The 27,220-nt window shown below is 38.3% G+C and overlaps 3 protein-coding genes and 1 pseudogene across 3 annotated transcripts; 1 reads left to right on the top strand and 3 right to left on the bottom strand.

The window, feature by feature from the left end:
• Positions 1-275: 275 nt before the first annotated feature.
• On the bottom strand, positions 276-8,850 carry LOC116298004 (lupus La protein). Its single transcript, XM_031706347.2, has 14 exons — positions 8,558-8,850; positions 8,314-8,383; positions 8,060-8,100; positions 7,303-7,368; positions 6,624-6,725; positions 5,602-5,664; positions 5,208-5,356; positions 4,668-4,736; positions 4,040-4,082; positions 3,178-3,255; positions 2,469-2,528; positions 2,064-2,181; positions 1,575-1,643; positions 276-901 (listed from the first exon to the last, which is right to left on the bottom strand). The coding sequence occupies exons 1-14, from the start codon at positions 8,654-8,656 to the stop codon at positions 687-689; spliced, it is 1,242 nt and encodes a 413-aa protein (XP_031562207.1). The 5' UTR covers positions 8,657-8,850; the 3' UTR covers positions 276-686.
• A 1,829-nt stretch (positions 8,851-10,679) lies between these two features.
• On the bottom strand, positions 10,680-13,164 carry LOC148907089 (uncharacterized). The gene is made up of 2 exons (XM_089036791.1): positions 12,048-13,164; positions 10,680-11,446 (listed from the first exon to the last, which is right to left on the bottom strand). Exons 1-2 carry the CDS (start codon positions 13,024-13,026, stop codon positions 10,725-10,727), a joined length of 1,701 nt encoding a protein of 566 aa, XP_088892917.1. The 5' UTR covers positions 13,027-13,164; the 3' UTR covers positions 10,680-10,724.
• Positions 13,165-14,064: 900 nt separating this feature from the next.
• LOC116297999 (uncharacterized) lies at positions 14,065-15,582 on the top strand. The gene is made up of 3 exons (XM_031706339.2): positions 14,065-14,734; positions 14,956-15,003; positions 15,443-15,582. The coding sequence occupies exons 1-3, from the start codon at positions 14,065-14,067 to the stop codon at positions 15,523-15,525; spliced, it is 801 nt and encodes a 266-aa protein (XP_031562199.2). The 3' UTR covers positions 15,526-15,582.
• Positions 15,583-22,390: 6,808 nt separating this feature from the next.
• Positions 22,391-24,713, bottom strand: LOC116298006 (cAMP-dependent protein kinase type II regulatory subunit pseudogene; annotated as a pseudogene).
• Between the last annotated feature and the right edge of the window lie 2,507 nt (positions 24,714-27,220).

Genomic DNA, 27,220 nt, shown 5'->3' with positions numbered 1-27,220 from the left:
TTATTCTTTTGTTCATCAAGTTCAACCTCGACTTGAAACCATTCTTTCGTGGTCAGTCAAGCGAATTCGGGAAAGGTCTATTCGTTCGAGTAAACACTAAACAATGACTCGAATTCGAGATTGGACTCCATAAAATACAGCACTTTTATGAACACATCAATTCCACTAGAATGGAGCCATTGCCTGCTGCCTATGTTCACTGTTTGGTATTTACTCCGGGAGCAACTGGGCAGTTCGCACGTCTAGCGTCACATTTCAAATAATCCCTCAAGACCAACAGGTTCTCCACTTTTATTATATTTGATTAGCTCTTTCGAGTCATGATATTTTTGTTGGCCTGGAATTAATATTCTAAATATCGACCAAATAACACTAACTCGCCATTCTGGTAAAGTCTATTACTAGATTTTCGCCTTCATCCTCGGGCTCCTCTTTTTCTTTAGTAACAACAAGGAGCCCTACTACAGACGGAGTAAAATGAAACAAGTCTTTATGATGACTTTACTCGTGCCATCTTGCACTGGAATAAAAAACTAAAACTAAATAAAAAAAGTTGAAACATGCTCATCCCTACTAAAGTCAAATATAGTTCGGCGTGTCCCACTCTCCGTGGGTGGGAGGGTTAGTGTGTGCTTGATGCGTGTGTTTGTTACTTCAGCGTTGGGTGTGTCAATGCTAAGATAATCTTATTCTGTCTTTGCTTGTTTTGCGGGTGGTTCAGCTTCATCGTCAAAATGGATGTGTTTATTAGAAGCCTCAGGCTTTTTCTCGGTTTTATCATCAGACGCGTCTTGGTCATTCTTATTTTCTCTCCAGCTGTAGTTTCCTCTTCCTCGCCCTCTTCCTCTTCCTCGCCCTCGTCCGCCTCCTCGACCACGCTTACCCGATCCGCCTCTCCTGTCTAGATACAATAGAAAAACCGCAATTAGAAGAAAAAAATTTTTTTTACCTGTCAACTTTGCAGACCGGTTTACAAATACCAAAGCAACATGTAAAGTAAAAAATACCGCACAACTTCAACAATACAAACACTTTGAAATTCCATCGACGTTTACTAGTACACACTGTATTTGTTAAGCAAAGCTGAAGCTAACCCTGAGCAACAGAGAATTAAACACTACATCATAAGCGCCTTGCGTGTGACGTCAAAGCAGCTCAATTTGGAGGACATAACAATAGATTTCCAACTATCAGGAGATTGAAATTCTTTCATTTTGTCCTCCAAGTTGAGCTGCTTTGACGTCACATGCAAGGGGTCTATTGATGCCCCATCTCACTTAATAATGACAATGATAATGGTGATGATGATGATGATGATGATAGGTTCTTATATAGCGCATTTATACAACGTCACCTACGGTTTTAAGTCCTTATCCGAGAAGACTTGAAGGTCTAACCATTTGCAGATATCATTACAAAGGCAGCACCTCAGTTTTTTTAAGACCCTCACGCACAACAGATCGACGCTCTTACCAACTGAGCTAACTGGGTGGTAGTCACTAAGAGAGCGTATGTATTTTATACTACCTTCAGCATAATAAAAACTAGTTTAGCACCAAAAGTGTTTCAGTTACCTTGCTTTTTTTGTCTTCGTTGAATTTTCTCCTCTTTTACTTTGACGAAATACTCTTTTTCTTCATCACCTGAAAGAAATGTTAACGAGTTGAAATTTACCCATTATATTCTATCAATCTCCCCTCCTCTTCTGTCTAATAGATTCCCAGCCAAGGAGAGAAAAGGAACTACATCATCAGACTCTATTAAAGCCTTTATGAAAAATAAAATAAAATAAGGTACAATAAAATGGAATGATGATTTACTTCTTATTCGACTGTAATTTTTTTTCTCGTAATATACTTGTAAAACTTCGTAATAAACTTGTAACTAGTGCACAACAACAATTAATAAACTAGATCTACATGTTACGTAATGGAATTGAATGAAATAGAATAGGTTAGAATAGGATAGAATAGGATAGGAAAGAATAGAATAAAATAAAATAAATGAACGAACGAACGAACGAACGAACGAGAGAACGAGATTGCGAAAGTCTAATATCTGACCTTCAAGAACACGAACTTCAGTCTCAGTATCTCGGATAACGATCTTGCCATCGTTGTCTCCCTTGATAGCATCGATAGCCCGTTGGGCTGCTCCTTCTGAAGTAAACCGTACATATCCCTGTGGCGAAATAACAAATATTAAATTGAAATTGAAGTTAAGAAACATTTGTGGGTTTTTACGTGCATTTTTTATCAGAAAAAATAATGAACAGGAATTTTAAAATGTATTGTAAGCAGCATGAACTTCAAATAGTTAGAGTAAAATGTTGCTTAATAGGTTAAAAGTCTGAAAACGAAAAACAAGTTGTACTCGTGCTATAGTCAAGCCCCACTTCATTTCATTAGTGATCAAAGTAGCATGGTGCACAGATGATATTCTGAACAGAAACAAAAAACCAAACATACCTCTGTTTCTCCACGTGCATAATCAACCCAGTCAATCTCTTCATGAGCACCAAACAGTTCCTGTTAGGAAAAAAAGTATGATTGAAATGAACTGGTTGGTTGATAGGCACTGGTAGGTCATTGGTCAAGCCCCGGCTGGACCAAAACTCAGGGTCCTACTGTTACATTAGTGAGGAGAAACTGTTGCCTTCACAATAACATCAGCAAATTGTTAGACTTTGAAGTGGTCAGATGAACTAAGTGTACCAAATGGATGAGGTACATGTATGAGAAGAGGCAGATCCAGAATTTAAAAAGGAGGGTTCCAAAATGGCTGCCACATAGGAAAAGCTGGTATAAGCGGTTTAACAAAGGGGGATTTGAAGTTCATTCTACTGAGGGTAAAGAACATGATTGGCTTCACAAGATCTCAAAAAAGGGGTTCTATTGAACCCATGGCACTACTACTGGATCTGCCATTGACAAGACAAGGTATTAGGGTAGAGATGGAAAGGAATGCAAGACAATTAAAAGCAAACAAGCTAGCATACGGAGGGGGGAGAATGGGGGGCATGTTCCCCCCCCTCCCCCAAAAAAAGTTCTCAGGACCAAAATTTAATCAATTCACGTGTGACTCCTGTGGATTTGGTGGGAAAATGGTACATTGCCCCCCTATAATCAAGACCTCGCTATGCCCCTGTGCAAACATGAAAAAGAAACCTTTACTAGCCTTGAGATCCTCTCTTGAAGTCTGTTCACCAACACCTTTGAAGTGAAGAACACAGCCATTGACGTATTGAACTTCCTCCTACAAAAATAATCAATAAACAATGAACATATTTAACAATATATTGTTTGCTACATTGTACTGTTATTTAAACCTTACCTAGATACTACCAGTAACACCTAATGGACAACACACCTATAAACCAGCTTTTAACTTTCTAACCACAAGCAACCAATGTCTCACCAATGAGTCAACTACACCTGACAAATAAACTATGCTTTTATACTTTTTCAAGCACCCACAAAGCAGCTTCACTGCACTCTCCCACCACATAAACAAATGGTCAATAAGCTGCCCAAACCCTAATGACAACCAACAAAATATCCCGTAGACCGACACACTAGGGTTATATAGTACATTCATTCCAGGGCTAAAAATAACGGCTGGTGATCAGTTGCTGGCCATGTTAAACAACCAAATTAGTTTTAGCTCATTCATACCTGGTTTCTGGCTCAAGTTACTGTTCGAAATGACTGGCAAAGCAACGATTTGATTGGACTACAAGTTACAATAGACCTCTTTACCTTCGTTGTTTGTTGTACACATTTCAGACCATGTAATGCCACTCTTGGGAGTTGATTATTTCATATGTAAATATTTTAACATGCTCATCACAAAAGAACAATTCTCAGGGGAATGTCATGTGGTCTTAAATGGGCAATTTGCATAAGGGGATACAATGTAAAGAGGGCTATTCTGGCTGTGCATTGTCCAATGACTGGCCATTATTTTAGCCCTGAATTTGTTGTTATCTTGGTCATTTTATTTTGAAAGGAAAAATAGGCATTTCACATAAAATACATACCTCGTCTTCCTTTTCACCTTCTTTCTCCTTTTCTGCTCTTTCCCTAAAGATAATGTAGTTATAAATAAAGATTTATACCCCATTCACACCAAGGCTTAAACATGTTTTAAAGTGGTTTAACGAAACAGGTTTGAAAAACTATCTATGAACACTGCACAATATTTGGTTAAATAAGGCATGTAAGCTATCCTTTGTCTTGCTCTGATAATATTTTAGAAAGTTTCATTATACATGTATTGTAGGTTTCTAGTTTCTCAATTTTCGCATTTCAAAATACTTCAAGTTATAGACTTGAATGGTTTTTTGAAGAAAAATGTTTTTAATATCAAAATTTGTGGTCTTAAATTAGTGAAATTCACTAGCCAAAATAAAATTTCACTCTAGACAAGTACAGTATTACAGTGCTACTATACTATAACAAGGGCCATTTAGACAGTGAGATCCAATCAAATCGTAGAACGAAAACAATCCAATCCAATTTCGGGTGGAGCCAAATTATTAATTTCTGCTGATTTCTCTCTCTTTGTCTTTGTAAGATAGTAGTTTTTTTGGTTGACAACATCATTATGAATCAGGATCACAAAGTCAAATGATATTGATAACTTGTTTAATATGGCTTATCTCATACTCCTTTTTCTTCTTCTCTTGGTCTTTCTGTTGAGCTCTTTCATCATTTTTCTTTTTGTAATAGTCATCTCTGAAAAAAATCATTTAATTAAACAAACTATTTAATATTTTTTCAAAATTTCCAATTTCAATGCTACACCATCTAACAATGTATGTGATAAAATATACTGAGTAGAGTGCATGCCATATTTCTTTGAAAAAGTTAACTAACAAAATTGTATGAATTAGTGCAAAATTTTGTAGGTTTAAGGTCTACTGAGGTCTACTGAATCATGCAATTTCCTACAACGTTTTTCATGGATCTATAGAGGTATGCACTCTAGTATTTTATAATACAAGATATTTTTGGAAAGCTTGTCCAAATTGAGATTGAGGTGGTTTTTTTTGTTGTTGGATGAAGCTAAAAATTGAATAAGAGAATGAAGGAAGGAAGGAAGGAAGGAAGATAGGGAGGGAGGGAGGGAAAGAGGGAACTTAGGAGGGAGGAAAGGAATGTATGAATAAATTGAATAAAAAACAAAAGTGAATGACAGACACATACTTAAGCATCTTAATGAGCTCTTGATCCTTGTACTTTAAGTCTTCTGTTCCCAAGACCTTCTTTGCTTCTTCAACAGTAGAAAATTCAACAAAGACTGAACCCTTAAATTCCTTGGACTGAAACAACTTTCTCATCATGATGTACACAACCTAGCAAAATTAAAAAAAGTACACCAATAAGTAACATATTTTCCGGTCGGGACACACTTAGATTTAGTCATCTTTCAACCAATGAGAGTGTTTGCTATATCTGCAAAATCTGTAGCTATATAACAATAGATAATACGAAACAAAACAGCAATAATTTTTGATAACCATTATAGTAAATGGCCACTACTACAGTTTGAAAAACAAACTTTTCTCTCCTTTGAGCCAATCAAAACTGCTTGCAGTACCTTTCCAAATTGACCGAAGAACTCTTCCAACTCATCCAGGGTTGTCTCTTTGGGAAACCCTTTCTGTAATTAAAAATATTATTAAGAATGCATATTCCAGTAAAATTAATCATAAAACCATTAATATAGTAGTGCAGTTTTCGTATCACTGTGAAAAGCTCAGTGCCGTAAGCGTGACGTGCCGTGATACTTTCTAGAATCTTAATATACTGATTTTTTTCATGTGCAATATGATTGGTCTAAAACTGCTATGATCTTGGCGTGACCGTGTCCGCGCTGTGTTCATGCCGTGTTCCGGGTATTTGATTGAATGGATGGAGAGTAAATTCTCGTGCAATGTGATTGGTCTGGCGTATCCTTTGCTGTGTCACGACCGTATTCGTGCCGTGAACTTTTCACAGTCATACGAAAACTGCAATATACTGAACTAAGGCTGCTTCAGATATGAGGGCTTAGTTCATACAGTGCCAGCACTCACAAGTTTACTTTAGGATTAACTGGAATAGGTGAGTGTACTGCACTGATATATGCCAGGATCTCTAAAGATGAAACAAGTATGTGTGTGTATTGGTGATCACCCTAACTATGAACGAGACCTCGCTATTCCCCTGATGTGAGTAGATTAACCTTAGTTGGCTTGATCCAGAGCTTAAATAACAGCCAACCAGAACTGGTACTTGTCCCATCAAATCTTTGCCTTACCCGTTATTTTGACCAGTAACGTTAAGCCAGAAATCTGTTAAGACGTAAGTTAAAACTAAGTTGGCCTTTGATCATGATCAGCAACTGATCAGCTGTTGTTTTAAGCCTTGGACAGCAGCTGTGCTTCAGCTGTGCTGTTTTCTTCAGTTTCTCTGATTTTATTTATACTTTCTTAGCAACTGCTATAACTGAACTATGCTGCAAGTGTCTCTAAAATTGACTCTGCTCATACTTGTGCCCTAATTTCTTTATGAAAAGCACACAACAAGTATGGATTTCATAATTTTTCAACTATAAAATACCCTTTAGAAAATACTTACACAATAAATAGTCTTGGCTTTGGCATCTCGTTTTTCTTCGACTGTGTTTCCTGGTAAAGGAACTGACTTCAGCCTTCTGACTTTTTTATCATCATCACTAACCTGAGTAAAACAAAATCAGGATACAGTTTTTTTTACAGAAAACATATAACAAAATTAATACACTCCATAACTCATTAAAAAAAGTAAAATTAAAAGAAAAAGAATAAGATGATTCTTCAGATAATCTTATTCAAATGCAATAATAAAAGAATAACACTGTAATTGGTGAAATCTAAAATTGATTTCTTGACTCAGTATCATGTTAGTAAAGTTTTTATTTAAAATTTATTTATTTTATTTTATTGATTTCGTCACCAAGGAAAATTCACACATTATTCCTAAGTGAAATTACAAACAGTACAGCAGACAAAAAGAGAAGAAAAAAAAAAGAAAGGAAGAAAAGACGAGCATATGACAGGAGGGGGTAACAGGACAGAATCCCAATTGACAACCGGCCACTTGCAGTAAAAGAAGTAAAAAATTGAAAAGTAGGGACAAAAGTATAAACGAGTAGTCATTTACGAGCGGAAGGTATGACAGAAGTTTATAGATAGTGTAATAATTTGTTGGATCTCTCTCAGAAATGTCTAAGACTTAGAAGCCCTACTTCTCTACTGAGAGTATTTCTAAATCTTACCTCTAATAACTGGCTTTTTGATTTTTTCACAGAGTTAGCAAGGGTTTCTTCATTGACTGACAAAGCCTTAAAAAGTCATAATAAAATCAAAATGTGAAAAAAGGGACTCCATGATCACTGATACTTAATGTTAGTCGATGGGGAAGCACAGGTAGCATAGCAGTGAGAGAGCTTGCCTCTCACCAAGCCTACCCAGGTTCAATTCTTGCCTAATAGGCATAATGCATATGTCAGCATAATGTCATACGTAAAATGAGTTGTTTGTTGGTTCTCTCCTGTGCTTTGAGGGTTTTTCCTCAGAGTTCTCCAGTTTTTCCTCCCTCCACGAAATATTGACTTGATATGTCAAAAAATATGCCCAAGTACCCAAGCTAGACCACAATGCATCATTTTCAGTACCCAAGAAGATGTCCATTGCTGAGTTTCACCAGAAAATCATTAAAATTATGCCATGAATAACTCCTTTTCCCAGCGAGTTTTGTTTATGCGGTCAAAATTGTGCTGCATTTGTCAAGCTCAATGATATTATACATAATATTATTTAGATGTTCATTTTATCCATGCTGGTCGACAGTTTCTCCGTCCCCCCAGTACTTTCACTGGATATGAAACTCTGCAATCGAATGGTCTCAAAGAGCAAATTTATGATGTTTTGCCCTTCAGCTATGGCTGCCATAAAACCTGTGCCTATCATGATCATATGAATACAAATTAAACTGCAATTCAATAGTTTTTAAAGAGATAATGAAACACTCACCTTCAACCGACTAAATGTTTGCAAACACTCAAATGTTATCCCTTAGTATCGAAATATATATGTCAAGGAGAAAGTCAACCCTTTGATAACATTAATTGTAGTATTAGACTTCAAGCACCATAAGATTACAAGTTATATTACATTTCCCATGCATGTACTAAATTAAGATTAAATAAAGTTTGGGTAATTCAATTATAAAGCATTTATAATACGAGAACAACTAGGCAAACATGTGCTTTCATAAAAAAGGATACAGCCATCGTCGTCTTCAGCCTTTAGTCGAAGAAACTTATCCCGAGGATAGTTTTTGTTTCCAAAATAAAACTGAAGTTTGGAGAAAAGAAGCATTAGTTGTCTATGTTTCGCCCTCAGTCCAGAGGTTTACTTTGCTTGTAGTTGCACAAAGACAGCATACTTTTAAGACAGCTATTCTTAAAGTCCTTGTGTACTAAATTCTGAAGGAAAAGAGAGTTTCAAGGGAGCTTTTGGTGGTTATACCTCCATTTGTTTGACAATCTTCTTTTCAACTTCAGTCAAACTGCCTTCTTCGCTACTGCTTCCGTTTTTGTTCGTGGAGGAATCGTCGACTGCAGCCATCTTTAAAGTACCGGTTATTGAATTATACGAGGAGAACCACAATGAAGAGGGTTAATGAAGACTAAAGGATGGTCTAGACGTGTTCTGGAGGAGATTTGAGAATGATATTTGGACACAGAAAACACGACTAGAAGAACAGCACGTGCAGGAATACTGGAAGAGAAGGTAGGTACTTCATGTATGGGGACACCAAATGTCCCGGAGTAGTACCTATACCATGTACGTGTGGTGCACGTATAATACCCCTAATGTCTGTAGTACCAGTAGTACCAGTAGTACCTGTAGTACCAGTAGTACCAGTAGTACCTGTAGTACCTGTAGTACCTGTAGTACCTGTAGTACCTGTAGTACGTGTAGTAGGTGTAGTACCTGTAGTACCTGTAGTACCTGTAGTACCTGTAGTACCTGTAGTACCTGTAGTACCTGTAGTATCTGTAGTACCTGTAGTACCTGTAGTACGTGTAGTACGTGTAGTAGGTGTAGTAGGTGTAGTACCTGTAGTAGGTGTAGTACCTGTAGTACCTGTAGTACCTGTAGTACCTGTAGTACGTGTAGTACGTGTAGTACGTGTAGTACGTGTAGTACGTGTAGTAGGTGTAGTACGTGTAGTACCTGTAGTACCTGTAGTACCTGTAGTAGGTGTAGTACCTGTAGTACCTGTAGTACGTGTAGTACGTGTAGTATCTGTAGTACCTGTAGTACGTGTAGTACGTGTAGTAGGTGTAGTAGCTGTAGTAGCTGTAGTACCTGTAGTACCTGTAGTACCTGTAGTAGGTGTAGTAGGTGTAGTACCTGTAGTACCTGTAGTACCTGTAGTAGGTGTAGTACCTGTAGTACCTGTAGTACCTGTAGTACCTGTAGTACCTGTAGTACGTGTAGTACGTGTAGTACGCGTAGTACGTGTAGTACGCGTAGTACGTGTAGTACGCGTAGTACGTGTAGTACGTGTAGTAGGTGTAGTACGTGTAGTATCTGTAGTACCTGTAGTGCGTGTAGTACCTGTAGTAGGTGTAGTACCTGTAGTACCTGTAGTAGATGTAGTACCTGTAGTACCTGTAGTACGTGTAGTACGTGTAGTACCTGTAGTAGGTGTAGTACCTGTAGTAGGTGTAGTACCTGTAGTACTTGTAGTACCTGTAGTACTTGTAGTACCTGTAGTACCTGTAGTACCTGTAGTACGTGTAGTACGTGTAGTACCTGTAGTACCTGTAGTACCTGTAGTACCTGTAGTACCTGTAGTATCTGTAGTAGATGTAGCACCTGTAGTACCTGTAGTACGTGTAGTACGTGTAGTACCTTTAGTAGGTGTAGTAGGTGTAGTAGGTGTAGTACCTGTAGTACTTGTAGTACGTGTAGTACCTGTAGTACCTGTAGTACCTGTAGTACATGTAGTACGTGTAGTACGTGTAGTACCTGTAGTACCTGTAGTACGTGTAGTACCTGTAGTACCTGTAGTACTTGTAGTACCTGTAGTACCTGTAGTACGTGTAGTACGTGTAGTACCTGTAGTACCTGTAGTACCTGTAGTAGATGTAGCACCTGTAGTACCTGTAGTACCTGTAGTACCTGTAGTAGGTGTAGTAGGTGTAGTACCTGTAGTACTTGTAGTACGTGTAGTACCTGTAGTACCTGTAGTACGTGTAGTACCTGTAGTACGTGTAGTACCTGTAGTACCTGTAGTAGGTGTAGTACCTGTAGTACCTGTAGTACGTGTAGTACCTGTAGTACGTGTAGTACCTGTAGTACGTGTAGTACGTGTAGTACATGTAGTACGTGTAGTACGTATTTTTTCGAGTTTGCTTCTTTGTTTGATGGTCGTTGAAATGCTAGTTGGCAAACGAGACATCAAACTTTGGGGGTCACACTTCATCAAAAACTGTCATAAAAGACATTAGAGGCAAAAATAAGAACAAAGAAAAACGCAATACTTTTTTAAAATTTTATTTACCTAGATCAGTACAAATTCGATAGTAAATAGTTTGATAAGTTTGAAAATATTTAACCGAAATACTACGTCTGATAATTCAAGCTTCATCGAACACACCTAGAACACAAATCGAGCTTGATTTCAGAAAATTACTTTGTGGTAATTCTTGATGTGTGCTAATTTTGCCGTAATTTGGGCTTGAGATTTCAAGTTTATTGTTAAAGACATGGCCTTAATGTTATTTGATCCTGCAACAAAATTATACAACGATTTCAAATTGCTTGGTTCTACTGAAATATCCTGAGACAACAGCACCTCACGGCATATCATCAAACAATATATTTCTAGGTTTATCCATATCCCTGGCTTCATGGACACATTTTTACTTTCCATGAAAGTTTTTCCCCTTTTTCTCTTATAGGGAGAAGCTAATTCCCTCTTTCTTTTCCTTGGCTTTGTAGGCGTTGAAGGGGCAACACGTGACTGAATTATGTTTGCACAGTTTAAACACCTACACATTTTTGTACATCCAATACCGCTTGCCACACAAGGACACTTAGACTTTCTACTGCCATCCCTACACGCTTCCTGAATCGGTTGCTCTCCCTTAGATTTTCTACCTTGTCCGCATCTGCAGCTTTTCTCATAAAGGCTTTCTTTTACTACAGCGTCCTTGCCCGCTGTTTGGGTGTTTTTACATCTGCAGCATCGACACTTACGTGTACAGGATTTCTTTTTCCTTTTGCACGGGCAGTTATCTGATACACACGAAACCTTATTTTCTTTTTGTGAGTTTTTACCGCATGTACATCCTTTCTCATTTACTACGTTTGCAATGGATTGCTCATCAGAAGCTGAACTTTCTGAAAATATACAAGTGTAGCAATTAGTATCATTTTTCACGAACTCCACTAATAACTAAACCTTACTTTGTACCAGTACACCTGGAATATCACATGTGGCCAATAAGCCAATAATCTAATATTGCAAATAAGTAAAACCTTTTGTTTGCGTTTATTTGTATTCATGATTCAGCACATGTGTAATTTTACAGGGAAGTTAATTAAAAGAATACCCAACTTCCGTGCACACACGCCATTTATAAGTTATAATTATTTAATAGAGTGCTTTTAGTCTCAATGTTGAATAGTTGACGTCACCTAAATTAGACAATTATTTTACTATTTTAGCTGACTTCACATAAATTCAAAAATCACGTGCCAACGGCTTCAAAATCCAGGGGGGGGGGGGGGGGGAGGAGGGGGAAATGATTACCAGATTGGACGCTTTTTCCCACATTCTTTGGTAAAGCAAACCCCCGGATTAGCATGACTGTTATATGGCGCGCTTCTACTTTAGGTGACGTCAACTAAATAGTTAACTAATTTAGATAAATTTATCTAACTATTCAACAGTGAGACTAAAAGCACTCTAAGACGGACATGTTAGAATATTTGAATCTACCTATTGTTCCGTCGTAGTGTCCAGGTCCAGAATGATCGTAAGCAATGTAAATGGGTATCGCAATGATGAATTCCTGCGGTAGAAATGGCACAGTGGGCTGAGTTGGAAGTGCTGTTACGATAACAATTGGGATTCGTAGAAGTCTGGCTGTGGCCTTCGCACAAAGGTCGCCCACTTCACTGGCAAAATAGCCATCTTGGTTGAACTTATTAACTTCTTTTGAATAGTTATCGCTAGTCATCCAATTTTTGTAGTAATCTATATTTTCTAAAACTTCTTTGACGAACAGCTTCCTAAGTTTTTCTTTATCTGCTTCCTCACTCATACCCATCCCAAGCATTGTACAGCGTGCTTCTAATTGTTCTCTGTAAAGCATCAGGTGTTTCTTGAGCTGTCTGGAGACTGCAGTGAAAAAGCAGTTTCCATCCCTGGCAACTTTATCAAGTCCAAGGTTAAGACCAGAAAGATTTCTTTCCAGATTGTCGCAACGTTGATCAGTTAAGTCAAGTCCTATTTCATTTAATTTTGACTCATTCTCAATAAGGTCATTCATTGTAACACTATTTGACCAAAGCAATGCTATCACATCTAATGTTTTGATTTTGCATCTTGTTGTTATCGCACAACAGAAGTCTTGCAGGTGTAGCACTCTTTGTATGATGTAGTTTAACGTCGTTTCCGTTTTGATTTTTTTCACGCTTGTTGCGGATGTACTGAAAGGAACATGCAATGATGAAGTTGAATGGGCTGTATCTCTTTCGGTAGTCTCTTTCATGCGAGGCTCCTGAGGAGAAGGTTTTGTAAAACTTGATTTAAATATTTCCACTGGGACCACAGGAGTTGTTCTCTTGTTTTGCAAGCTTTTCCCTTTACGTTTCCAGTTCCATGCATACAATGCACATGTCATTACTGCTATAGCAAGTTCCGGGCCGATTTTTGAGGCAAAAGGATACCATGCAAGGGCCAGGCAGGTTTGCATGACAGTTATCTTACTTGCAATTTTCTATTCACAGCTCAGACAGGTATTTAGCATAGGCCACACGGATGGTGTGCCATGCGTTGTAATCGAACCATCATTTTACACCCACATCAATCACGAGAGGTACAGTTGCACTAGCCTGCGTGGTTTACTTAAAAGAAAAAGAATTGGTAAGAGCCAGGCAAAGAAGGTGGGGAACAGAAATGTACGGGTTACCTATATTCACCAGGATATCCTTCCCCCCGAATTGTTAAAAGACCTGCTCAGAGGTAAGATGTTTTGTATCAGTAAACTATGTGGAAAGTTTTTATCGAATCGTTATTATAAGAGGGAAGGGGAGGGGGGGGGGGGGGGGGAATATAAAAAACTTTCTTTCCCGTCAACCCCCAAATAGTATTCGAGAGCCCGGACGTTCACTTCTAACTGATCTCTGACTTTGTAAATAATTCGTCAATGTAAAACAATATATATATATATATCAAGGCCCCACTGTTGATGGTCACCTGGCGAAAATAGCGAAGGGTCTATAGAAACTGTTTTTAGATTTGAAATGTGAATTAAGAAAATTCTACCTGCTTATATGTTTAAGAGGCTCCTTAAAAAAACCTTAAAAACCTTAATCAGGGATGAAGGTGTATCCAAGTTTAGATGAAGACTTAGAGCCTCGCTCATCAAGGTCATAGTCTACCCTAAAAATCTTTGACTAAGGGACGAATCATTAGATTTTCGAAGGGGGGCCGGACAAAAACCAAAAAAAAAAAAAAAAAAAAAAAAAAAAAATCGAGCATAACTTTAAAGAGAGAGAAAAAAATCGCGCATTAGAAAATTAGAAAAATTTCTTGAAATAATATGCGTGGAGTTTGAGTATTGGTAGTTTGAACTGAACTAGCTATTAATAGTGTTCTTCGCTTTTCTTAGTTACTGCACACAGTGAAAAGAAAGGAAAAAAAGAAGGTCAGTAACAAAATCGATTGTGGCCCGTTCAGCCATTTAGCTGAATTTAGCTGGATAATATATCAATGCAATAATTATTTTACTATGACCGATATAGACAAAAACTCCACTAAAAAGAAGGGTGGCGGAAAAGAAGTGACCAGAACGGACAAAGGTGAAGGGAACGAGAAATTAAAAGAAGCCGGGTTCGACGAGAAGGAAGGTGATGAATCAAAGGATGAGGATTTTGAAGACGATGATTGCGACGAAGGACTGGTTGAAGACGATAAGGTTGAAGTTGGCGAAGGTGGTAAAAAAGATGGTAACGAAGATGAGGAGTTTGAAGACGTAGGATGTGATGACGAAGAAGACGTTGAGGGTGAAGAGTTTGAAGACGACGAAGGTGGTAGAGAAGGTGGAAACGAAAACGAGGAGTTTGAAGATGTAGGATATGATGACGAAAATGATGTGGGTGAAGAGATTGAAGACAACGAATGTGATGGCGAAGAAGAAGTTGAGGGTGAGAGTGAGGAGTTTGACGAGGAAGGTAGTAACGATGGTGATACTGATAATGACGAGGAGTTTGAAGATGATGAATGCGGTAAAGAAGATGGCAATAAGAACGAGGATGTGGAAGACGACGTAGTCGATGACGAAGAAGAAGTCCAGGGTAAGGAGTATGACGAGGAAGAAGGTAGAGACGGAAAAGGTGACGATGAGCGTGCAGACGGTAATTGTGCAGAAGAAGAAACCGAAGTTGCAAAAGAAATGCATAGTGAGTAACACTAGATAAATATACAAATGTCTATAAATGTCTTTTCATTAACATTCTCTTATGATAGCCTTTTTCTCATAACTGGAAAAACTGCATTATTTCACACGTAAATCTGATTATATTATTCTAGGATCAACACTGTTTATGCGCGCTTCATGACTATAGGAAAAAGCAGATAGCTGAGAAATGAAATTACATTTTTGTTTTTTTCGTATTCGTAGTTGCCAAATCATCAATAAAGCCTGACCAGGGAAATAAGAGGAGTCAAGGTACTGGAAAATGTTTCGAGCAGCTTTTCCGAATCTAGAAATGCGTTGCATTATGGGGCTGTTCTGTTCTTAGGGACGCTTGTCGGTCAGTTGACATTTCATGCATAAAGAAATGAAAGACATTTGAAATGAAATATATATACATTTATCATTTCCGCTATCAGTGTTCTTTGTCAGAAGGCAAAGGATATGCTATAAAAGCGTTCCTAAAAAGCCCCATTTTGCAACGCGTTCTTCAATTTCCGAAAAGCTAAATTAGCTAGAAAAAAACCCGGCAATTGATATATTAACGATTTTGTAGGAAATATATATATAGATTTTCCAAACTTTCCTATGCTTTGTAGTTTGCACCCTCTTATTTTCCTTCCCTTAGAACGAATTCATTTAACCTTTCAGTAATGAAACAAATGTTGAAATATCTTTTGCGGTTCACTTTCAGGTAGGACTGAGGCAGATAAGCTGGTGGACAGTCTTAGCCAAAGCTTTATTCCCAGAAAAAAGAGAAGATTACGAAGAAAGTAACCGGTGAAGGAATACCTTTATAGGATGCATGATGGACGTATTTAATCTTACAACATATCGGCAAGCCCGCATTTGCCTTCTCAGTGAAAATCGAAATCACCCGATTAGTCAACTTGTATGCTATCAAAGAGCCGTTTTGAAATAGGTTTATAAGCTATTTTGGAATGCAAATATGATGATATAGTACTAGATCAAATGATTGTCAGGACTGAAAAAAAGTTAAAATGAAACTAGTTTACATGAAGGATAAAATAGAAATGAATAAAATAAAAATAATGATGGTGATCATGTTGTTGAAAGTGATGATGACGAAAAAAGCAGAAAGCCACAACAAAGTACAGACCGCCATCAATAGCCCAAGTCGGAACTTGTTTTGCGATAAATGTAAATTAAGAATCATCTCTGATGAAGAAAGTGAAATAAAAAGGCTCATTTTGACAAAAAAAAATATTGTCAGACAGCATGATTGATGAAAGACAACAGAATTAAATGCTAATACAAAGCATCGGACATTCAATGCTTGAAAATGATGCGCAAAGGCTTCTTCGAATTGAATTCATAATATCTCAAGAATGCGCGTCGAAACGACGTCCACATACAGGATCTTTTTTCTGTGATAGAGGGAGGGTGTCAGTGTTTATGCGGAATGCACTATTCATTTAACGTGATCAACTATATTTTTCCTAAATGGAGGTCAAAGATTCATATACAACAGTATAGTAAAAATTAAATTGGAAAGAGAAAATGCGAAATGCAATCAAAATGATCAACAAAGTACAGGTACAACAACAATAACAACTACATTTATTACGGGTACTACCTCCACTTCACCTACAGCTACTACACCTACAACACCTACTACACGTACTACAGTTGTTACACAACTTCTACACCTATTACAGGTACTACATGTACTACACCTACTACAGGTACTACAGGTACTACACGTACTACATGTACTACAGGTACTACACGTACTACATGTACTACAGGTACTACAGGTACTACACCTACTACAGGTACTACAGGTACTACACCTACTAAACCTACTACAGGTATTACAGGTACTACAGGTACTACAGGTACTAAAGGTACTACAGGTACTACAGGTACTACACGTACTACACGTACTACACGTACTACACCTACTACAGGTACTACACCTACTACACGTACTACAGGTACTACAGGTACTACGCCTACAACACGTACTACACGTACTACATGTACTACAGCTACTACAGGTACTACAGCTACTACAGCTACTACAGCTACTACAGCTACTACAGCTACTACAGGTACTACAGGTACTACACCTACTACACCTACTACAGGTATTACAGGTACTACAGGTACTACAGGTACTACACGTACTACAGGTACTACAGCTACTACACGTACTACACCTACTACACGTACTACACGTACTACAGGTACTACACCTACTACACCTACTACACGTACTACACGTACTACAGGTACTATAGGTACTACAGGTACTACACCTACTACAGGTATTACAGGTACTACAGGTACTACAAGTACTACAGGTACTACACGTACTACATGTACTACAGGTACTACAGGTACTACGCGTACTACACCTACTACAGGTACTACACGTACTACAGGTACTACGCCTACAACACGTACTACACCTACTACAGGTACTACACCTACTACAGGTACTACACCTACTACAGGTACTACACGTACTACAGGTACTACAGGTACTACAGGTACTACAGGTACTACAGGTACTACACCTACTACACGTACTACACGTACTACAGGTACTACAGCTACTACACGTACTACACGTACTACACGTACTACAGGTACTACACGTACTACAGGTACTACAGGTACTACAGGTACTACAGGTACTACAGGTACTACAGGTACTACAGGTACTACAGGTACTACACGTACTACACGTACTACACGTACTACACGTACTACACGTACTACACGTACTACACGTACTACACGTACTACAGGTACTACAGGTACTACAGGTACTACAGGTACTACACCTACTACACCTACTACAGGTATTACAGGTACTACAGGTACTACAGGTACTACACCTACTACAGGTACTACACCTACTACAGGTACTACACCTACTACACGTACTACAGGTACTACAGGTACTACGCCTACAACACGTACTACACCTACTACAGGTACTACAGGTACTACAGGTACTACACGTACTACAGGTACTACACGTACTACAGGTACTACAGGTACTACACGTACTACAGGTACTACAGGTACTACACGTACTACAGGTACTACAGGTACTACAGGTACTACAGGTACTACAGGTACTACACCTACTACACGTACTACACGTACTACACGTACTACACGTACTACAGGTACTACAGGTACTACACGTACTACACGTACTACAGGTACTACACGTACTACACGTACTACAGGTACTACACGTACTACACGTACTACACGTACTACACGTACTACACGTACTACACGTACTACACGTACTACACGTACTACAGGTACTACAGGTACTACAGGTACTACAGGTACTACAGGTACTACAGGTACTACAGGTACTACAGGTACTACACGTACTACAGGTACTACAGGTACTACAGGTACTACACCTACTACACGTACTACACGTACTACAGGTACTACAGATACTACAGATACTACACCTACTATAGGTACTACAGGTACTACGCCTACTAGAGGTACTACACCTACTACAGGTGCTGCTGGTACCACAGACATTAGGGGTATTATACGTGCACTACACATACATGGTATAGGTACTACTCCAGGACATTTGGTGTCCCCATACATGAAGTACCTATCGAAGAGAAGTACTGAACCCGCTGGACTGAAAGACTGTGGGCACTCAAGGACAGACAGACAAACACAAACACCGGCAAACAAACACTTTATTTGATAAGAAAATAGGAAGCAATTAAAATATGGAAACTCAAAAGCATGCTAAAAGCGCAGCGAGAAACAGACATATAGAGTTCAAATGGATAGAAAGTAGCCCAATTTCTCATGGCATTTTTGTCACTATCAATTAAGGCCCGGTACGCGCCAAGGTTGGTGTAGATGACGTGTTGCGCACTAGGCCCTCGCCTCTGGGGCCTCAGATAAAGAAAAGAACTGGATTAGATACAATGATGATAGAATTGTGGAATGTATATTTATTTCAAATGAAAAACTTAAAACGTCTTACATATTTACATTGGGCATGTCTTACAGTGATACATCAGTACCCTAGCTATGGGAGTGAAAGACACGAGCCAAAATATATACCAGTAACGAGTAAAATGCACACAGTAATGAAAGTAAAGATATGACACCGGAATGAACACACGTTGTTTCGGTGTTACCTCTATCCTCGCTGGGCTGGACTGACTAGTCCGCAGCGGTTGTGGCTAAAATCGCGGGCTCACATGCCTCTCCATTCCAAAGTCAGCAACGAAAGTGCAGAGGATATAAAGTCATTTCTTGAAGATTAAGAGATACTTCTATCTAAGTCTCAGTATTAACGCATAAGGTTTGTCTTAGTTTTGTAACTTTTCTAATGTTTGTCCCCGAAAACATCGACCAAAAGGACGTTTGCCTGATGGCGTCACTGTTGACTCTAGTCGGTTTGCGAATGTTCTTTGTTATTTAAATTTCTATTTCCTCATGAGAATAGTAAGGCAATTGGTGCTAATGGTGCTGTATTCATTCTCATACCCAGAGCCCTTATTTTTAACTGCGCATGCTCGAGCACGTACGAGATTGAGTATGTGTTGTGCCGTGAGTCAGTAATGAACGCCAAGTTATCAAACTTTTCTAATAGAAAAAAATTAATTTAAATGATTAATGAACGCCATAATAGTTTAATGTTCGTATCTCTACGTCATTTCGAAACGGGCCCATTTTGATCTGGTTGTTACTCTTGAGCAGTCTCCAGTCATTGTATGACCACACATTCCAGCCGATCGATCCCAGCCATTGCTCCTTAGAGGGGTGGTGAGGGGTGGTTGGTGCACCACGCAAAAGATACAAGGCATTGGTGGTTCTTTCTTGTGAGAAACGTGTATGGCCGACAAATGATGGATCTCTCTTTTTATAGTAGTGGAAGAGCTTTATTCCAGAAGGTCCTGAAAAAACTGCAGGCCCGTGCCCGACTGTTAGGTCTGCCATTTTATTCTGTACGGTCTTTTCTCTGAGCTGTTATAATATGAACCAAAAAGAATATTATTACGCTTTTGTTGTCTGGGTGATAATGAAGTGAGCATCTTTAGCAAGCCATGTGCCGATTTTACACAGACTAAGTACTTATTCGAGTGTGTGAATTGGCAAAAAGACAGATGTTCCATGGCATTTACTCCGGCACTTCTGTCTGTACATATAAATATAAATTTATGGGATAATATTTACTAGAACTCAACGTTAAACTGCAAAAACTCGTCTGAAACCGGCCGGATACCTTTTTAATCTTTTTTAAGGAAATAAAGACTTAGATGGAAATAGTAATATTTTACGAAGCCGTGCATTATTCTAAAATTACTGCACGATTTTGTTGTGTTTGTTTGTTTGTTTGTTTGTTTGTTTGTTTGTTTGTTTTGTTTTGTTTTGTTTTTTGTTTTGGTTATTTTTTCTTCTTCGGGCGCCCCAAACTGATTTACATTCATCCATGACTTAGTTAAAAAGTTCTCTTTAGTCCTAGGTCTATAAGTAATGGTTTTATGAGATTAAAGTCCAATATCATATAGGTTTTGTTCTTAGGATCTGATGGACAATACATTGTCATTAACTCCCATTATCATACCCGAGCAAGTTTGCAAACATTTAACTCATCAAACATTAAAGCTTGCTAGTCGCTAAGTATGACAGGAATAAATCTGGAATCCATGCAAAAACTTTCGTAAAATTGGCTAATAAATAAACTAAACAGCTTGCTTATTATTTTCGCAGACCACTTTCGCTTCCAATTTAAGATTTCCACTCAAAAAAGGTTGAACTTTCACAACGATTAGCATGAGCGAAATTTCCTTTGCACCCACTTCTTTTCTTATCCAAAAACCAACCTCAAAATTCTGCATTTTCTATTTTAGGAATAATTTACCTAAATGCATATTAAAGGTAGATTATTTGTCAACCTACCTTTTGATGAAGCTAAAAGGGAATCGCAGAGAAGAGCTTTTGGATGACTGACCGGCTCGAACACTCTAAAGCATAGTGGTTTTGCAGACAACATAAAAATCCATCTGTTGCCTGGAGACACGGAGCAGACTAGTTCCCAATTTATTCAATCGCTTCACAATTTATTGACAAATAAATAATTTAAAGTGCAGTCCCGGCCTTAATTATTTGGTATTAAGGAAACCAAGAAGCCTCTCGGTATGTTTTATTTTGAAACCGTGACTTTGTGAGAACTTCATGTTTTGAAGTCTGAGCACACAAGAGATTGCAGTTCAGGGCACGGTTGACGGTGATTATAACGCTATACAACGGATAAATCCTTATTCAATGGATAAAGTTATGCTGTTAGTGTAGGAAATCGCACGATCTCGAGTACAATTCGGAATTCATAGGTACGAGCTGTGATCTTGAAAGTTTTCAAAATTGGACGAGCCTTTTAGACGAGTTCAATTTGAGAACTTTCAAAACACCACGAGTATCTATAAATTCAAAATTGTACGAGAAGATTGTGCGATATTTTGTTTATAATACACTCGACAAAACTGAGCAACTTAATTGGGACTCTGCAGAGTACAATTTTAGATTTAATTGTACTCCTCTTGGCCAATCCGAATCGAGTAATTTTGTTGAGTGTATCATAATCCAATAATTTTTTCCACTGCTGGATAAGATTTATCCGTCAGATAGCGCTATCAACCGTTCGTACATCTGGGCCCAGTACATAACTTCAGCGTTTCCCAATTTCCAATTTTGTTTTTGCTTCGCACCCCCTCCCCCATCTTTTTTTAATCCTGAGACAAGTAGCCTGCGTGCATCCGAACACAAACTGTTGGTTAGCTTCGACGACTAACCAACACTGTCTGTGTTCGGATCTCAGGCAGGCTAGACTGAGACAAAAGGGCTTGAGATCGCTGCAGCTGTGCCGCCCCTAAGAGGTGAGTGTACTTTGGCTGCGTCACTCTTAATTTCAATTCGATCTTGCGCCGAAAGCTTAAATTTAAGCCCCCAATTCAAGCTTTTAATTTTTTTTATAGCCAATCAGTAATCAGGAATGATTAACGAACAAAACATAATAAATTGAATCAGATCGTATTTTCTCAGAGTCCATTATCGTAGTAGGAAGTGTATTGTATTGATCCCCCGAATCTCCCAAATCGATGTCTGAAATAGTTTTCGAAAAATAAAAATAAACTCTTATATACAAAGGAGCATATATTTATGGAATAGTCTGAAAATTCGAAGCTTTAAGAATAACTTAAGGCAGTGAAAATAAAGGCTCGTTATTGTTCATCAGTAGTCATATCTTTGATATCTAATCTCGAATAAGTTTTTCCACCCCTTCAGCTGTCGTCGGAGCTAATTACTCTTTTCCGTCCATAAGAGCCCAGCAAAAACGAGACAAATTTTGGCATTTAATCATTTGAAAAGCTACATTCTAATATCTTTTTATTTTTTGCAATTGTAATTGCTGAATACATTGATTCAGTTTAAAAACATATATTTACCAAGCTTTCGAGTCCATTATCGACAGATGTAAACGGAAAAACATTTTAATTCTGTGCGTTAATTATAATCAGTACTGAATAAAAAGAAAACTGTTTTGTAAATGAAGCCATTACCGATAGAGCGACAAACTTTATTAATTGAGTTTAATGGAGTGTATAAAGTAAATATTTTTTGGTAGAATTGATAAATCTTAAAATAAATTAAATGGATCTGTCATTTCATTAGTCTGACAATGCCCCCCGGCAGTACACCTGCACAAACTCGTTCTGTCGCTTAGTAACTAAAAAAAGAGTAAGCGTGATAGGTGTTATATTTTACAGGGCATTAAGGTGCAAAAATTTTCCTATTACAGTATTGGTCTCTTTTTACGAATATATACGCCAATTATATCAAACTATGATCAATTAATCTTCAATTTGTGATTCACACTTTATGCATTAGCACTGGCTATATTCTATTTATAACTGAAATACTGCATGACCACTCAATACTTTGTCTCGATTCCTTCCTCTATAATTTGCTTGCATTATGACAAACGGCTAAGCGACTGTGAGTTCTATCAGTTGTATTATAAACTATTCATATTTGTGCACTGTTCATGGATTACAAAGAAGAAAGAGGAAAGCAATTACTTAATGGGCTTTTTTATCTTTGATAAATATCTTCAATTCAATTCTAATCCATGCAGTAATGCGCTACAGTTTACAACACAACGTACATCAAGCTTATTCAGTATTATACGAGACAATCGTTGATCAAAGATAAAAACAGGCCGAGCCTGATAAAAAGTGAGTTTCTAATAGGGCCTAATGAAACTAAACTAGCTAGTCAATTTGTCAGACCGACAGACCCAAAGTGCATAAAAGGATTACTTTTCTTCAGTACTCAGCCGGAGTCTTTATCAATTTTACGCTAAATTTCAATTTACCCTGCGAGTTAGTTGCCGTCACGTGCCCTTACTTAATTTAATACACCAGTCCAGAGGTTGTTTAAGGGTTCAATCTGTGAGTTATAGCTGTGCTCTGACTTAGATCAGCCTAAAAGTAATTGTTTCAGGGTTCAATCTGGAACCCAGAGGTTGTTTTATTGTTCGATCTGTGAGTTAGCCGCGCCCTGACTTAGATCAGCCCAGAGGTTGATTCAAGGTTCAATCTATGAGTAGCCGTACCCTGATTTAGATCAGCCCAGAGGTTGATTCGGGGTTCAATCTGTGAGTTGCCCTGAATTTGACCAGCCCAGGGATTGAATCTTAGTGTTCGATAACATCTGAAGGTTTTGAAGGTTATCGCTGAGGCAGCTCTTTTATCCCAAGCATTTTCCTTTGATTTTCATATTTTTCGACGTTTCTTTTCATCAAATCCTTACAGGGTCCAAGTAGTCGTTCAAACGCATCTACATCAAGTTCTGCGCAGACCACCCGTCCACGACTGTACACAGACGCACTGCGCTTTATCTTATTGACAAGAGCAAGCTCTCCGAAGTAATCACCTCTTGTCGCATTAGAAATGACTTGATTCGGCTTGTCGTCAGTCTCGAGAACTATCTCCACAACTCCTTCTTCTATAAAATACATACACTCGGCTTTAGATCCTTGTTTGATAATGCACTTGTTATCTTCAAATACTCTTGTTTCGAAAGCATCTGCCAAAGTCATTCTTTCATACGCGGTTAAGAGAGATAAAATAGGAACACCCTCCAAGAGTTCTTCATAATACCTGCGCTTCATCTCTGTTGTATCAACGAGGATTTTTCTAAAAGTGAACCGATCGAGAACCCAAACAATTCCGCTCTCAACAGCCTTGACAGTTGCTGATCGCGGACAGTTGTACATCAATGCAAGTTCTCCAAAGCTCCCAGGGGCTTCAATAGAACCAATCTTTTCTTTCCCGCCGTCCCCCTCAAATAAAAACACGAATTTTCCATGATCGATGACATAGAAATTGTCTCCTTGGTCGCCTTGTCTAATCACCACTTCATCAGTGAATACTTCTCGTTCATACATCGCATCAATAATTTTCCTCAACTGTTCCGAACTACAGGACTTGAAAATAAAGATTTCTTTGACTATCTCTTCTACTCTTTGACGAGCTTCGGAAGATTTTGGGTAGACGGTTTCAGAGTGTTCCCACCGAGCGCTCCCACATGGCTCATATGGTTCTGCAGCTATCGAGTTTCGTCTTTTCAGAAGACGGTTACTGAATGAACACTTTCTAGAGATGCAATTTCTGGAAATGGCGCCTTCGCTTGGTGCACCGTTTGAGGTAGACGACTCTGGAATAGTTGAACTTTCATTTATTTCTGCGTTTGTGGAGTTGCTCTTCCTTTTCTTTTCATGGAGTGATTTAAAATAACTGGCAGCATAGCTGATGATATCTTCTGGGTCTTCTTTAACCGCAGCTAGAATGAAGTCTTGGAGCAACGCAATCAGTTCGTTCGGGAAAACATGATTTTCTTCTACCATTATAGGCCGATTTGTTCCAGCCATCATGAGGCCGAATCAGTGATGAATAACACTACACGGAATTCAAACTCAAACAAGTTAGGACAGAGATAAAACGATTTCTTCTTCAGTGTGACGTAGGTTATTGAAGAGCCGCTAAGATTTCGTTGGGAAAATATGTCTCGGTTCGGGTAGACAGTTCTAAAGACCTTGACAGGAACAAGGGCAGACCGTAAGCAGATGCGATTATAATGTCTTTTCGGATATGATAAAGATAATCTTGCTTTTTGTTATTGTGTCAGGACGAGCAAACTAAAATGGGCTAAAATGATCACCATATACGCGCGCCAAATGTATTGCTCAAGTACAAAGAAATGTTCTGATGATTTTTATTTTATGCGCGTGGATTCAGTCAAATGGCCTTTAGCGCTAAACAAAGAGTTTTTCACGTCGCTCTCTTTTTTTATATTAATTTGCAATTCAATAACTCAATACAATTGAAAACTTTTTTTTAAATTTCCGTTGGTCCTTGAGAAATTCTAAAAATACATTAAATCTGAACGATTCGTCGCAAGTCTGGAGTTTTTGGTTACCTTTACTTTTAGATTTCCTTAATGCAACAAACGAAACATGCAAAACTTCGTGAAAAAGAAAAAACCCGACCGTTTAATTCTAATATGAATTATATTTTTTAAAGGCATGCTAAAAAAAAGCTAACATGTCATTGAACCTTCGAAAACAAAATTCATTATCTCTAAATAAAATCCTAGTCGGACGCTTCGTTTCCAACTAAGCGCTAGCTTGATTGGCGTTTACGTTATCGTGGATTATTTGCTGGAATGCCCGTCTCCTTATGAACAAGATTGAAGGGACTGTTTACCAACGAAGGTTAAGCCGTCATCCATCTGCCAGTATGCTCATAACTAGTACCGTCACAAAATTTCACCATCTACGCTAGCCCTGTAAAGATTTTTTGATCATATCACAAGAAAAATATAATACAAAGTAATATATTGTTTATTAAATTGACGGTGCACGAACAGCCGTTTAATATAAGCTCATATATTTGCACTTCAGAATAGCCCTTTATTTGTAAATATGAAGTGTCATGGAGGGGGACTTGGAAGTCTAGAGTCGTCAAGTCAAGGATCAGGTTGTTCCTGTGGCGGATTTGCACCCAATGAACCCCTTACCGGCTGGTACCTTGGATTTTTTATATATTTTTTAAATAAATAAATAAAAGTATGGTACTAACTCATGAGATTTAATATGAAATGGGACTGGTGGATAGTTTATCCTTATCAGGAGCGCCCCTAGGCCAGTGATGTGCCTCATGGGAAAAATGATGATGCAAGAGAACGTTATTGTTGTGCCGAGATTTGCAAAAATGAACCCCCCCCCCCCCCCCCCCTCTAAAAGTCCTGGATCCGCCACTGTGTTCAAAGCTCTATGACTAGTGTTGAATGTCATTGACAGTCTTACGGCCCTAAGTATCCAAGAGAACCAAAATCACTTCTTACCATCTTTCAGCATAAAACGTATGTTAAACATTGATGCATTCAACGGCGGATCCAGGGGAGGGCTCGATCCTGGATTCTTATTGACTCCCCCTTTCTCAACCTTACGATATATATATTACGAAGATAATATCCCGTTAAACTAAAAGTCATGACTGATAGTCTATGACATATACATGTCTATAAATCGAAAGTCAAATGTGTACCAATAGTAACACGAATTGAAAAGTCTATATAGTGTTATCGTATATATTAGTTTGGCAAAATGACATGACATAATGAATGTAGCTTTTTGCACCCCACCCCCGTCAAAAAAGCTCCTGGATCCGCCCACGCATTTAGCATTAATTAATGGTACTTTAGATATGCCTAGTCTGAGTGGCCAATGGATCCCAATGGAAACCAAACAGTCCTCGACACTCAAATGGTTTCCTGCATTCTAATCCGCGTCTTGAGTGAATGGCTCTCGCTGATTTATACTTGTTGAAAAATATTCTGTTAACCGTCTCCCGGCCCTACTGCAAACACTGAGCGCCATCCACGAACGAGAGAAGGACATAAAAGGAGACTGCTCATAAAAGGAGTGTGACAGTGAACTTTTTATATATTTTTATGAACCAATGACAGAAGTCGTAGGAAGGACACAGATACTGGCAATAAACAGTAAGAACAGAGTGTTTATTGCAACCGCCATTACCAATATTCTCACAGCCAGGGAAGCAAATCAGGGAGGTGTGAGGGAGAAGAGGTCGGTTCTTAGCCAATCAGAACGCTTCATTTTCGATAATTTATTTACCTCCCTGAACAAATGGACAGCTGCCCAGAGTTCGCTGCAAAAATAAAAAAAGGTCGCTGCAAAAGTATAAGAAAAAGTTCACTGCAAAAGTATAAAAAAAAGTTCGCTGCAAAAGTATAAAAAAAAGTTCGCTGCAAAAGTAATAAAAAATTCGCTGCAAAAAATATAAAAAATCCGCTGCAAAGAACTTCCCTAAATTCAATTTGATTGTAAATTTTTTAAAGATGATGAAGCAAA

Source organism: Actinia tenebrosa, unplaced genomic scaffold, assembly GCF_029948245.1.
Source record: "Actinia tenebrosa isolate PJP-AT-01 unplaced genomic scaffold, QUT_ActTen_1.0 PGA_scaffold4__44_contigs__length_22323623, whole genome shotgun sequence".
NCBI lineage: Eukaryota > Metazoa > Cnidaria > Anthozoa > Actiniaria > Actiniidae > Actinia > Actinia tenebrosa.
Note: the sequence above shows the minus strand (reverse complement) of the source record. Positions and strands in the feature narration are given on the sequence as shown.

What these genes read in the sequence shown, in the direction of transcription:
- LOC116297999 (XM_031706339.2), top strand. Translation starts at nt 14,065, where the DNA reads ATGACCGATATAGACAAAAACTCCACTAAAAAGAAGGGTGGCGGAAAA. An exon ending in AGTTGCAAAAGAAATGCATA is followed by an intron (nt 14,735 to 14,955) that starts GTGAGTAACACT and finishes TCGTATTCGTAG; the next exon opens with TTGCCAAATCATCAATAAAG. An exon ending in GGGAAATAAGAGGAGTCAAG is followed by an intron (nt 15,004 to 15,442) that starts GTACTGGAAAAT and finishes GTTCACTTTCAG; the next exon opens with GTAGGACTGAGGCAGATAAG.
- LOC116298004 (XM_031706347.2), bottom strand. Translation starts at nt 8,656, where the DNA reads ATGGCTGCAGTCGACGATTCCTCCACGAACAAAAACGGAAGCAGTAGC. An exon ending in AAGCCAAGACTATTTATTGT is followed by an intron (nt 5,665 to 6,623) that starts GTAAGTATTTTC and finishes TTTTAATTACAG; the next exon opens with AAAGGGTTTCCCAAAGAGAC. An exon ending in TGAAGTTCGTGTTCTTGAAG is followed by an intron (nt 1,644 to 2,063) that starts GTCAGATATTAG and finishes CATTTCTTTCAG; the next exon opens with GTGATGAAGAAAAAGAGTAT.
- LOC148907089 (XM_089036791.1), bottom strand. Translation starts at nt 13,026, where the DNA reads ATGCAAACCTGCCTGGCCCTTGCATGGTATCCTTTTGCCTCAAAAATC. An exon ending in ACACTACGACGGAACAATAG is followed by an intron (nt 11,447 to 12,047) that starts GTAGATTCAAAT and finishes GTATATTTTCAG; the next exon opens with AAAGTTCAGCTTCTGATGAG.